General features: G+C 40.3%; 5 protein-coding genes across 5 annotated transcripts; 3 read left to right on the top strand and 2 right to left on the bottom strand.

Annotated features, from left to right (window-relative positions):
* The first annotated feature begins 1,143 nt into the window (after positions 1 to 1,143).
* On the top strand, positions 1,144 to 2,478 carry LOC145698974 (uncharacterized). Its single transcript, XM_081776216.1, has 7 exons — positions 1,144 to 1,275; positions 1,317 to 1,409; positions 1,455 to 1,522; positions 1,569 to 1,730; positions 1,771 to 1,882; positions 1,928 to 2,046; positions 2,195 to 2,478. The coding sequence occupies exons 1-7, from the start codon at positions 1,216 to 1,218 to the stop codon at positions 2,415 to 2,417; spliced, it is 837 nt and encodes a 278-aa protein (XP_081632342.1). The 5' UTR covers positions 1,144 to 1,215; the 3' UTR covers positions 2,418 to 2,478.
* A 2,969-nt stretch (positions 2,479 to 5,447) lies between these two features.
* LOC145697841 (uncharacterized) lies at positions 5,448 to 6,210 on the top strand. The gene is made up of 3 exons (XM_081775052.1): positions 5,448 to 5,764; positions 5,807 to 5,976; positions 6,022 to 6,210. Exons 1-3 carry the CDS (start codon positions 5,497 to 5,499, stop codon positions 6,208 to 6,210), a joined length of 627 nt encoding a protein of 208 aa, XP_081631178.1. The 5' UTR covers positions 5,448 to 5,496.
* Positions 6,211 to 6,217: 7 nt separating this feature from the next.
* LOC145697840 (long-chain-fatty-acid--CoA ligase-like) lies at positions 6,218 to 6,820 on the top strand. Its single transcript, XM_081775051.1, has 2 exons — positions 6,218 to 6,514; positions 6,575 to 6,820. The coding sequence occupies exons 1-2, from the start codon at positions 6,218 to 6,220 to the stop codon at positions 6,818 to 6,820; spliced, it is 543 nt and encodes a 180-aa protein (XP_081631177.1).
* A 511-nt stretch (positions 6,821 to 7,331) lies between these two features.
* LOC145697839 (uncharacterized) lies at positions 7,332 to 8,311 on the bottom strand. Its single transcript, XM_081775049.1, has 3 exons — positions 7,840 to 8,311; positions 7,506 to 7,802; positions 7,332 to 7,465 (listed from the first exon to the last, which is right to left on the bottom strand). Exons 1-3 carry the CDS (start codon positions 8,309 to 8,311, stop codon positions 7,332 to 7,334), a joined length of 903 nt encoding a protein of 300 aa, XP_081631175.1.
* Positions 8,312 to 8,469: 158 nt separating this feature from the next.
* LOC145696839 (uncharacterized) lies at positions 8,470 to 10,279 on the bottom strand. Its single transcript, XM_081773940.1, has 6 exons — positions 10,143 to 10,279; positions 9,665 to 10,072; positions 9,270 to 9,623; positions 9,058 to 9,228; positions 8,749 to 9,018; positions 8,470 to 8,708 (listed from the first exon to the last, which is right to left on the bottom strand). The coding sequence occupies exons 1-6, from the start codon at positions 10,175 to 10,177 to the stop codon at positions 8,531 to 8,533; spliced, it is 1,416 nt and encodes a 471-aa protein (XP_081630066.1). The 5' UTR covers positions 10,178 to 10,279; the 3' UTR covers positions 8,470 to 8,530.
* Positions 10,280 to 12,247: the final 1,968 nt, after the last annotated feature.

Below are 12,247 nucleotides of genomic sequence, written 5' to 3'. Positions count from 1 at the left end.
ATTTTTATAATTAAAAATTATAAGAATTATTATATTTTAAAATCGCTTAAAAGTGGGGACGACATCATCTACACATGGAGTTTTTTCCATACCTCGCCGCTGGTTGCTCTTGGTTTCCAAAAGTACCGTCTTTTCAACCCTTTTCTACAACCGAAATTCCTTTTAGCGCGGATTTGACGTATACCTTCAACTGCACTTTCGACAAAAACGAAATTTTCTTCTTCAACGGGACGGTTGAGCCCCCCGCCACGATTGCCGATGTGACCGATATTCCCGACCCAGTTCCTGATCAGCCAATTATTCTTCTAAATGATGAGCCTTTCGATGCAGAGAACCAGCTTTATCCAGTCGTAGCCTCGAGTGACATCATGACATTTGATTTTTCGGCAGTTTTTACGACCCTTGGCGAGTATCGAATCGACATGTGCGAAGTCAAATCAGAGAACGCTCAGCAATCGTCTAAAATCATCGAAAACGGCTGCGCTACAACCGTTTTTCAATCCTTCGTCACCATCGACCCTTTCGCGCAAATCATCAAAACGCCTCCAGTGACCTATCTTTCCTCCCCGACCTCCTTTCACCTCGAGTGCACCCTGCTCTTCTGCGACGACTGCGTCAACCTGGAAAGCTCTTGCCCAGCTCAAGGCAATTCATCTTCCTTTGTCACAATAAATATGCTTTTTCTAGGAAACGAAGAAATCATAGTGCAGTTCACTCGATCAAAATCAATAGGTCCTCGACAGGAAAAAGAAAAGACATCAATTTCAGCTTCAATATCTGACTCTGATTCCCTTATTCAGGTCGAAGTAAATCAAACTACTGTAAGTTTGAGCTGAGCGACCTGACTAAGATTTTCAAGAACTAAAATGAAAACCTTCAGAAATCAGTTTACAACATTTTTTTTCTAGATTCTCGTCGACCGAAAATTCAAGGATCTTTTTCAAACTTCAAGCAGTCTTCTTTTAGCACCGATTTTGAATTTGTTTTCAACGATTCTGTTTCTGTTTCTCCTTCTCTAAATAAAACACAGAAAATGACCACACCCTAGCTCGTCATCGCACATGAATCAACGAGCGTTCCATTCTGACAAGTTCCGACGCGTTATTCTTATTTTGTTGCCACGCCGGGCAACCAGCCCCACCTTGAGCAACCCTCAGATTCAGTGGTTTCCTCGCTCTTGAATCGTTTCACTTGTTCAAGATCGATTTTTAAAAAATGAGATTTTTCTTGACTTTTATAGGAGCTTGTTTCGTCAACGCTTGCCTGGCTCAAAATGTAAGAATAAAAGCAACCTTACTGTAGATAAATGATTGTAGCCCGCGACGACTCCAAGTACAACGACAATCGCAGCCGCGAGAAATTTGAAATTGGTGGATGATATTTTGAGAACCTATCAAAAACCGTCTCAGGTACGCGGATTTTGATTGGCTCTCTTTTTTTGATGAAATTTTCAGGTTGCGATTATCATTGAACAATCAGTGAAGCAAGGCTATTTATTTTATCTTTCGGCGAAAAACTACGGGTAAAAATTGCCAGCATTAGGACTTGTTCATTAACCCTTGTTCTAGAGAAGAATGGAAGGCCCTTTTCGATGATGGATTCAACGATACAGACATCGAAGTGATCACTCATGATCTCAGGGTGCTCCTGGAAGAAGTGGAATTTTTTGCGCAGTGGATGATCAGAGATGGGGAAGATCTCATCCATCCTTGGGTCAATTACACTTCTCGGTAAAATAATCAGAAGGCAGGAAATTATGCGATGTTTCAGAGACCTTATTGACGCGAAATTGTTCAACTACACTTTTGGCGCTGGAGAATTGATCGAAATTGTCGGTCAAACGAGCTTCAGGACAATCAAAATCGTCGAAGAAGCAACACTGGTGAGGGATATTTGAAGCGAGAATGAGTTAGAAAAATGTCTTTAGGATGTGAATCGATGGATCAGAAACTGGGAGGGAGTTTCTCAAGGAAACACGACTTTTACCTTTTCATTCGTCAGCTCGATGTTCCGCGATTTGAGGACTTGGTCGGAACTGCTACTTGAGTAAGTTTAAGAAAACAGCCAATCAGAGGCTTAAGAATTCAAACAGCGCCACTAACGACGGACAAGCCACCAATCAAGAATTCGATTGATGAAAATAGCGCCTTCTTGAAAGAAATGCGAGAAAAAATACTCAACTTTTTTTTTCTAGAGATTTCCGAATCGCGAGTTTGAAGCTGAACCAAGTTTTCGATGTCTGGGGTCTTGGCTGGAACACTACATTCATCCTCAACGGCTCACTCGAGTGGCTTGTCCTCGTCGTGGATATGATCGATGAACTGGTCGAATTCGTCAACTTGGCTTTTGCTGCTGTTCTAGAGCCGATAATTGGAATAATCCAGAGTGGTGGAAGTATCGACTACCCAACCTATTAGGCTTTGACTCTTTTCATTTTTACTGTTTTTGCTCTGATAACAAATCTGCTAATAAATGACGACCAAAGACAAGGACCTTCTCCTTTAATTCTTCTTCCAAGGATTGCACGTGACTATCCGACTCACGCGCCGCCGCAAATAGAACATCACGTGCGCAGGAGCGGGTGCTACTACGCTCATTCAGCAGCTTGCGCATTTGTAGCAGAAATAGTTTTCCAGCAAGAGATTCCAGATTCCAAGAGATTTTCACCAGAAGCGTTTTTCAAATTGGCTCGGATTGGGTCACACCTTTACCAGTGCACTCAGCTTTATTTGATCTTGACTGAGTGGATTCGTAAAGGTGTAACCCTAACGATTATTTTTTTATTCACAGCCATAATCGACAACAGAAGAATGCTTTTAGATTTCCTTCGCGGTTGATAACAGGTCGCTAGAAGACGTTTAAAGATGAGTTCTAGTGATAAAAAGTACCTGTAAAGCATCGCTCGTATTTTTGCCTTCTGCTCCTCCCTTTTTTTCTGCACCTTGTAAGCCTTCTTGACTCCCAAAAAGATCAGAAAGCAGCTGAAAACTACCCACCATTCACCATGCCTTCTTTTTTTATGGATTCATAAAAGAGTAACTTCCGGCTTTTCAAAACATTCCTCCAAGCTGACTAGTCTCTCTTTTTTAACAGTGAGCAAATACCGGCTTCTCATGGAAAGAATGACTAGAGCAATTTTTTTTTGAGCTTAGGAATGTTCAGAAAATCAATGATTTGGAGGACCCTCGGAGGACTCTTCCTGGAAGAAATTCAACGATGGAAGACGTATTTCATTCGACAATGAAAAATAATTTTTACGATTATGAATCCATTTTCTGAGATCATTCTTCATCGTCCCAAACATTTCGTCAGCATAGTACGGCGAGCCAAGAAAATAAAGCATCCCAATCAATCCACAGCAGAGAAAAAATGTCCCACAGCCACAAGTTGCACAGTAAAAAGTAGCATGGCTTTCTTCCGGGATCATATCGCTCGTGATCGAAAACTCGTCGTCTTTACAAATTCAGAAAGAAAGGAAACAGGAAATCGTACCTGACATGGAGTCGCAATCATCTGCCGCGGGCCACTCATATGTTGGAATTTCTAGAGCAGTTTCTCTCATTAGAAAAAATAGATTTAAAATATGTAATATACAAAAATTTGGTTGTCTCAATTTCAGCGACAAGTTTTATACATTGACTGTTAATCCCTGCATGACAGACTGTTACAAATCACTGGAAGATAAGTTGACTGAAGAAAAATGGTCAGAAAGTCAATTTTATTCTTACGCAGCAGCAGATTTATTCGCCTCAATAGCATTTTGCAAAAAGTAAAGAGCTTTAGATCCTTGCTTCTTTCTCGCCGTCGCGAAATCAAGCGGCGTTTCTCCTTTTAAATTCTTTTTGTTGAAGTCGAAACCGCTTTCGACCAAAAATGGAATTGCTGAAAATTTCCTCTCGGGTGAGAAAATGAAGATTTTTTACTCTTTCGAAGTCTTCTTTCGTCTGTAAAGGACATTGCATAATGCATCGCAGTCCAGCCAACATTGTCTAAAACGGCTCGAAATGGCTACTTTTCTTTCGGGCATTTTTTTACCTTGTTTGTTGATTTCTGCACCGGATTCAACAAGAAGCATGATTCCAGGAAGAGGATCAAGATCTCTTCGGCTGCTTTCATATGGGTTCTTATTTTCAAATATTTTCAATGCCGAAAAAATAGGGACCCGAAACAACAAGTCATCAGCGCAGTGGCTCCATTGCAGTCAGTTTCGTTTACATTTGCTTTTGCTTCGAGAAGAGTTTTAATATTCGCAGCGAGATTTTCGGTGAGCGAGCCAAATGCAGTGTTCAAAAGAGCAGTTCTTCCGGTGTATGGGTCTTTGTACTCAACATCCGCCCCTTGAAAGTCCATAAAAAATTCTAGAGATCTCAGACCTTTAGCAAGGCATTCTTTGATCTCTTCCGATCTGCCGATTCTAGCGTGCGTCAAAAGCTTGCAGTTGATATTATTTTTGATGAGGCTTGTTGCGTCCATTCTCTACTTCTTTGGGAGGAAGAAAATCTTGCTAAGTAGGGAAAAGTGTGAAGTGAAGCTGCTCTCCTTATGATCCTCTTCAGAAGTTCTGAACTTGGTCAAGCGAGATGATATGATAAGCTAAGATTTATGAGTTGACTTGAGATGCTCAAGAATTTGGTCGTTTCGGAAGAAGGGTTTTTCTAGGATTTTGAACGAAAAAAGCCAAAGATCAAAGAAGAATATTTCCAAATTGGAATCTGGCCAAAGACAATCTGACCCGGAGGAATTAAAGTGCAAACTTCATGGAAAACTTTGGTTAAATTAAATATTTGTTCAATAAAAGACAAAATGCGAGTTTGAATTTTTTAAAGAGAGAATCTTTCTATTTGGACAAAATCTCCGGCGTCAATTTCGTAACGCAAACGTAAGTTTCAAAAAAAAACTTTGAACCAAATCTCAGAGAATTAGCACTAAGAGCATCGCAGCATTTGGCAAGGGTCGAGGTCGAGGGGGAATTCTAGCGGTCAGAAGTAGAAAGTTCAAAATCAAAGAAAAAAATGACAGAGAGAGAGACGATTTCGAAGAAAATTTTGGAAAATATAGGTTGCCCCAATTCCTTTTTTTCTTTTAATTTACTAAATTCAAGAGCACAAGAAAATTTTGCGCCAGAAAATTTGGTTCCAATTTAATGGAATTCTTCATGAATCAAATGTCGGTGTAATTTTCCATGGTGGCTTGAGCATTGCGGCAAAAATCATAGAAGAGAACTTGGTCGGGAAAAATGTCACCGTCATCGGAGGATTCACGACTCTTTCGTATCAAATTCAGGTTGCTTGTTTCTTGGCAAAGATACGATTTATTGCTTTGGACTCTGAAGAGCAAGAACGATTTGATTTTATTGACCTCATCGAGGCAAAGGGGTTTAGCTCCCGATTCTTGTTTCTTTTCAAAAACTTCATCAAAAAACCCCTGAAAAAGTCTGAGGCTGTTTTTCTCGACGAAACATCTATCCGCTCCGACTTTTCATTAACCCTAAAAAATATGATTCCAGTTTATCGATTCGGCGAAAAGTACCCTCATCTCCGCATGAACATCACTAATTCCAGCGAGTCGAAAAAGATCACTTTTCATGGAAGCTTTTCGACCTCAGATTTTGAAAAGGTCAAAGAAGTTGTTGACTCAACTTCAAGTTCTGATGTTGCCTGTTTTTCCACGACATCTGGAAGCACTGGGAGGCCGAAGATTATTCAGTACGCGAATAGAATGACTTTCAACCCAGTTTTTGAGAATGACCCAAAAGGAGTTTCAGGTACAATAGATCGCCGGTCCCGTGGCATCAACGAGTTTTGAGGAGCTGTGGGTCTTGTGAAACGATTTGGACGAGACTTTAGATATTTTCTTGGCGAAGTAGCGGGAGCACTTTTCATCAATTTTGTCACTCACATGACACACGGACTCATCTGCCAATTTTTACGAAATGAGGGTCGAAACATCCTTCTTGCAGACAACAACGACATCACTGTAAATGTCTCATACTTTCTTTCAATGAAATAAGGCTGAATTTAGAATTCATTGGCGGCGATGAAAAAACTGAACTGTATAACAGCTGTTATGTATCTTCCAAAATGCTTGGAGATTATGGAATCGGAAGCTTTCCGGAAAATTAAGCCCGATTCACTTCTTATTTTGCTGATAACCGGGACCAAGGTGCACCCTGAACACTGCCAGGATAGGCTCTTCTGTCTTGAATCTTGAGGCCAAAATGTATTTGGAAATTTTCAAGAGCTATAAAAAGAGAATAAAATCAAAATTCGAACAAGTTCTCCATCGATCTCCAGTGATTCTCAAAGGCTACGGATCAACAGAATGTTCTGGCTTCTTCGTCCGACACGGAATTCTTACCAGTGAAGAAGTTCAATTCAAAACTGATGGAAAATTTACAATATCAAAGGAGTACGAGCTCAGGATCGTCGATGAAAACAACAACGATGTTCGACAAGGAAAAATCGGAGAAATCATTGTCAAAACACCCGATCTCATGCTCGGTTATAAGAACCATGTAAGTTTGTTCAACTGGAAAATCAAGGATAATGATGAGTCATCATTCATGTCGTTTCAGCCGAAACAAGAAGGATGGTATCGAATGGGAGATGAAGGCTTTCTGGACGAGTTTGGAAATTTGAACATTGTTGGAAGAGTCAAAGAGCAAATCATTCTTAAAAGCACGAAGAAATCGAATTGCTCTCTTCTTGAGGAAAAGATTCTTCTTTCTGGCTGTCCGATTAAAGAAGCGGTTGTTTTAAATCGAAGAAACTCAGGAAAAAGGATCATAATGTTCTTTTTTCAGGCAAAAAAGCTATTATGAATCTGGTTAAAGATGGTTATGATGATATCATTGCGATTCTTGTCTGCGAAAATTTCCAAGCAGCCGATATCATTTCAAAAATCACGAGTCTTCTAGCAGCAGAAATAAAGGACACTCCAAAGGTTTTCTGCCAAGAAAAGAGCTTCCCCAAACTGGCGAGTGGCAAATACGACAGAAGAGCTTTATTCAATAAGTATTTCTTGTGAATCCTTGTTTACTTGTAATTATGTAAATAAAATGAGCAGGAGAGCCATGGACATGGCCGGTGAGAAACGAAATGTTCTTCCAGCGGCAGTGAGCTCGTCGAAATAATCGGCTCTTGTTGAAATGACTTGCCTCGCATATTCTTCCACCTTTAAATTTACTCAGTCATTTTTTGAATACCGTAGAAAGACCTTTTCCAGATCAAGTGAGCTGTTATTCATGGTGCCAGAAATAAACAAATGAGCGCGGGCTGACGGACGGTCAAGTCCAGATCGGAAACGATTAATCTGAAGTTCGTCAAACTTTATTAGGATTCATTTTCTTTTGTTAACTTTCTGTTGTTAAGGTTTAAATAATTAGACAGCATCAGAGTAATCCTTTCCTTGAAAGCATTTGGCTCGATTGCTTTGACCAGAACTTTGTCGATTTGGATGGGTGATTCTTAATACAGTTATTTCGTCAGCTCTACTTTTTTTCTAACCTCGTCGGCCGCTGATCTCGAAGGCCTTCAAAATCTGAGCTTTTTCTTTTATAAATGCTTCTGATTCTTTGTCAGCAAGATCAGCGTTCCACTCAATTTTCAGATCAACAATTATCGAAGTCGAAAATTCAGTTGTCTCAGGATTTATTTTTTCAACGGAGTCATTCTCTTCAGCAACAGTTAGTTGAGTGAAGGACGATGGCATCTTTGTTGTTGGAGGCATTGATGACTTTTGAGACTTTGAAAGTGTAAGCATTCTAGTTGTGCCTCCAGTTGTTGTTGATTGTAATCTCGTCGCTTAATTATGATAAAATATGAAACATGGTCAAAATACTTGATGATGAAGAAGTTGATGTAGGAGCCGGAGAACTCACCCAGAGTTCATCGATAGTTGGAATCGCGAAAATTGGTTTCTCGCTACTCGCTACCGGGTTGTCTTTTTCAGGAACAACTTTCGTTGGAGTCACTTTATTCGGAACCTTTTTCTCAGGTTTTTCCTTGGCGGGGATGACCTTCTCGGGAATCTTATTCGAGAGTCCAACGGAACCAGCAAGTGATCCTCTCACTCCAGCATCGGAAAATCCCCCGGAATCGGGACTCTCAAAATCGAAGATTGACGCGATCGTAGAATCTTCTAGAATAAAATCTGGAAAAGAAACTCTATCGCTCAGTCCAAGAGCATTTTCGTCGATAATTGCAGATTCCGTAAAGCTCTCGGGACTTCCATCAAAAGATGCAGCGAAACCAAAATCGCCTCTTGCTCGACTCATGGAAAAAATAGCGAAAAAACGATAAAGCTTTGCCATTTTTGAACGTTTCTTAGAATGAGTTTTCTTCCATCAAAAAGGTCCAGATTTTTATTTTTTGTTCAACAAAGCTGTTCAATCGAAAGATAGATAATAATGAAAAAGGTGCGCCTTTCGTTTCAAAAAACCATCGAAGCGATGAAATATCTCTTTTCAAATTTATTTGCATGGAAATGGGAAAAGTAAGGAGTTTGGAAGAAATTCGCTGCTGTTCGCAAATCATCCAGAGCCACCGCCATTTCTGCAGTTGCCCCATTCGCAGGTCATCACCATTTTGAGTCGTACAGAAAAACCGGGTCGTTTTTTTGATCGAACGCATTTCACAATATAACGAGTGTATCCATTGTCCGACCAAAATTGCTTTTCATCGCAGGCGTCACCGACTGTCATGTCAAAACTGAACGGTCCTTTTTTCTGCAAAAAAAAATTCGACTAACCTGCAGGGCTCTCCCCATCCTCCTTGATTTCTGCACATATCCGACTTTTGATTCGACAAAATCGGAATGGTCTTGATTCCCGCTGGTATTGGCCCGCCTTTTTCAAAGATACCCCCGGTCGATTTTGTTTTGATCGGTGATTTTTTGATACCAAGGTTTGGTCTTGGCGCATTCCAGGGTTTTTTCGCGGCGGGTTTTACGGATGAAGCAGTTTTGGCGAATTTTGACAGAATTACTCGACCCGAGCTGTCGACTTTCTTTGGCGCTTTTCTGGAAAATTTGTGAAAAGACGGAAAAAGAGAAGCTTACTTTTTAGGTTTTTCTTTCTTTTCGTAAATTCGCTCTCCAGCGCACCAGAGAATTCCGGCATGATCGCGGCCACAATCCCAGTCAGCATAAGTTTTCTCAGTTGGAGCTGGAGTTGTGGTCGTTGGAGGTCGAGTTGGTCGCTTCATTTGCTGCATTTTCTTTGCTTGCGCCCTATTTTATTTTTTATTGGCTGAAAAAGCTTTGTTCGAGACCTGATTTGCTGAATATTTGTTGGTCCTTTTGACCCCCCGCCGACTCTGGGAGCAATTCCATAAGGATTTGATTGGCTTGTCGGTCTGTTTTGAGCCATTTGATTGGTAGGAGACTGATTTTGTTGAGGAAACTGCATTTGAGGATTGTAATATTGCATGTATTGTTGCATCGCTTGCATGTACTGCATCATTTGATCCTGAAAATCTGATCCGGTCGAAGAATCTGGGTAGTTGGGAGCGTTGAAATCGATGGAGGAAGACTTTGTTGTAGCTGGAGCGGGAGTTGTTGTCGTTGTTGTTGATGATGATGCGGTTGTTGCTATTGCTTTCATCATTGTTCCGAGATTCGAATTGCTAGAAAAAACTGGTTCGATGGTCATTTAAAGTCGATTTACCTGGATAAGCCAGGAAAGACTGGTAATTTGGGGGGACTTTTTGCGGACCCGGCATAATTTGATGCAGCTTTTGGGTAAGAAATTTGACTCATTCCATAGTCCATCTGATTTATCTGACCATATTGTCCTTGATATCCTCTTCCGTATCCTCCTCCATAAGCTTGCTGCTGATTCCCCATTCTTCCAGAAGAAAAGCTTGGGTTGCCATATCTCCCTGACGCCCCTTGAGCTGCTTGCATAAAATTATAGCCTCCACTAGACCCACTATCGTAGATCGAAGGCTGGGCTTTGAAGTTTGTTGCTGAGTTCGACAAAGCTCTGTTTTTGTCGACAAAATTGGGCATTCGAGACACTGGAGCAGCGTTGTTTGAGCATCGACCAAAGCGACAAATTACAGTTGCTTCCACGCTGGAATTTTCAATAAAGAAATTTTTCCGAATCGAGATTCTTTCGTTCATTTTTTTTTATCTCGACTTACCATAATAAATTGAATAGAGCAGCGTCCAATCGCATAATCGTAATCGCTAATTTTTCAAGCTTTCTCTCGATTTTTGTGATTCGACTGATTTTTGGTGGTGCCAACTCGTGAGTCAGAGCAAAAAATCCTAAGGCAAGTTGTCTGATATAATTGGACCAGCGCGCTTCTTGATAAGCACCCGCTGAGCACCTCCGCGGTGCACTGGCTCATCGTCTCTACAAATAATTTTTAGATGCAATGTCGACGCGCTTTAATTAGTGAATCAATCAAATGATCGTTTTTCTAAATAAAGAATCTTTTAATCGTTGGTAAAAATTGCTCAAATTTATACAAATGGGTCTTTAAATAAATTTGCCTTCTATTTAAAACGATAATTTTCGAACAAGACGACATGTTCCTATTAATTATTTAATTGCTTATGTATTTTGATCAATAAAATGATCGGGGTTTTTTTAAGCGTGAAGAATTATTTAAAGAAACAAAATATTTTTTGGGGTACTGAATTGTGCCGCCGTGTGCCGCCCAGGGCCGCCGGGGTCTGGAACCCAGGGAGATGGGGTCGTCCACCAATATCTTCGGACCCGCCGGGACGGGCCGACACAGGGCGGCACAATTCAGTTTTTTCCTACATTTTTGAGCAAAAGTTCTTTTTTTTATTAAAAAAAGAATATATGAACTAAGAACAGGCAAAAATAGACACAAGCGAATAATCAAATTCAAGCGAGCATTCTAGCGCGGTAGAAACTCATTCGGTTATTTCGAGAAGCAGGTTTGTTGGGTCGTCTTGTCATCATTGCAAAGGTATCTTGGTGACTGAGAAGAAATCGAATGTAATCCGCTTCGAGTTGCTGGCTGTTGAATTTGACGGTGTTTCTGGCTTGAAGATTGTTTCCAAGTCGGTTTTGCCCGATCAAGTCCGCAGCAATTTGGCCAAAGACGCAGAAGAAGCTGGAAAGATTCATTTTTGAGATGAGTTTTGTTTTTTAGATCTGAGTTGTTTCAGCTCTGTTTCGGTTGATTTTCGAACACTGGCCGTCTTTATGTGGATTTTGGTGACAAGAACGCCACCAATAATTGTTTTTATGGCTCGTTGCTTTGTCAAATTGTCAGGTGAAACTTAAATTGTTCTTTTAACGAAGGCCTCTCCACTTATAATACTTGAAAGAAATGTTAAATTTATGGTCCACCAATTTGTTTAAAATTAAAGTTTAAGTATTTTATAACATCTTTTATAACAAGCCAATCATTCGATTATCCCTTTCTTGAACCAAAAGACAACTTTCTTCTCATTCTAATTGTTTGCCTTTGATGGTTTTACTGGTATTATCAAATTAAAACTGCAAGTTGAATATTTTCCAAGTTGGTGAACTCGGCTTGATTTCCAAAAGCATCCTCCCTGATTTTAATGGGCTATTTACGAATTGGTATAGATGTCAAAGTTCTTATTAGAGGCAAAATTAGTGGAATCACGAGCCGAATTTACTGATTGATCTTCTTTGTTTATCACTTTATCAAAAGCAATTTAAAACGGTATCTTGGTAAGAAATCGAGAAACTTCGATGTTCGAGGTTATAAAATTTTGAGTAAGCCTCATCTTTTGTATCAAAAAAGAAGTTTAAGCTCGAAAATTTCCTCAGAAATCGGGCAGAATCAAAGATGGAAGTTGATTTTATCGATCAGGGTTTTGATTGGCCGATGGTCAAATACAGCAATCTTATTGGTTATTGAAAATGAGTCAGAACAAAGTGATTTGTGGAAATCGTTTATGAGCAGAAAAAAAGTAAAGAAAATTAAAAAAATAAGAAATCATTTCAGAAAGCAGCTTCTTTCTAGGCGTAGGTGACTGGCATGAGATCTTCGTTGGGCAGGTAGAGAGGCATGAAGGCGCGCTTTCCTGAGTCCGGAGTATGTAACCGACCGGCGCAGTGGCACTCTTGTTTCGCCGCTCTTTCAAAAGCTACGCTGTCTACTTTTGGGTTAAAAACGGAAAAAAGAGCTACTGGGGAGAGGAAAATGACCCAAGCCTCTGGCTGTGACTGGTGCTCGAGTTACATACTCAGCTTTGGGGCTTAGTCCGTAGATGTCGTTCAGCTCGTTGATCAGCT

This window comes from Oikopleura dioica, chromosome 2 (genome assembly GCF_907165135.1).
Source record: "Oikopleura dioica chromosome 2, OKI2018_I68_1.0, whole genome shotgun sequence".
In the NCBI taxonomy this organism is placed as follows: Eukaryota; Metazoa; Chordata; class Appendicularia; order Copelata; family Oikopleuridae; genus Oikopleura; species Oikopleura dioica.
Note: the sequence above shows the minus strand (reverse complement) of the source record. Positions and strands in the feature narration are given on the sequence as shown.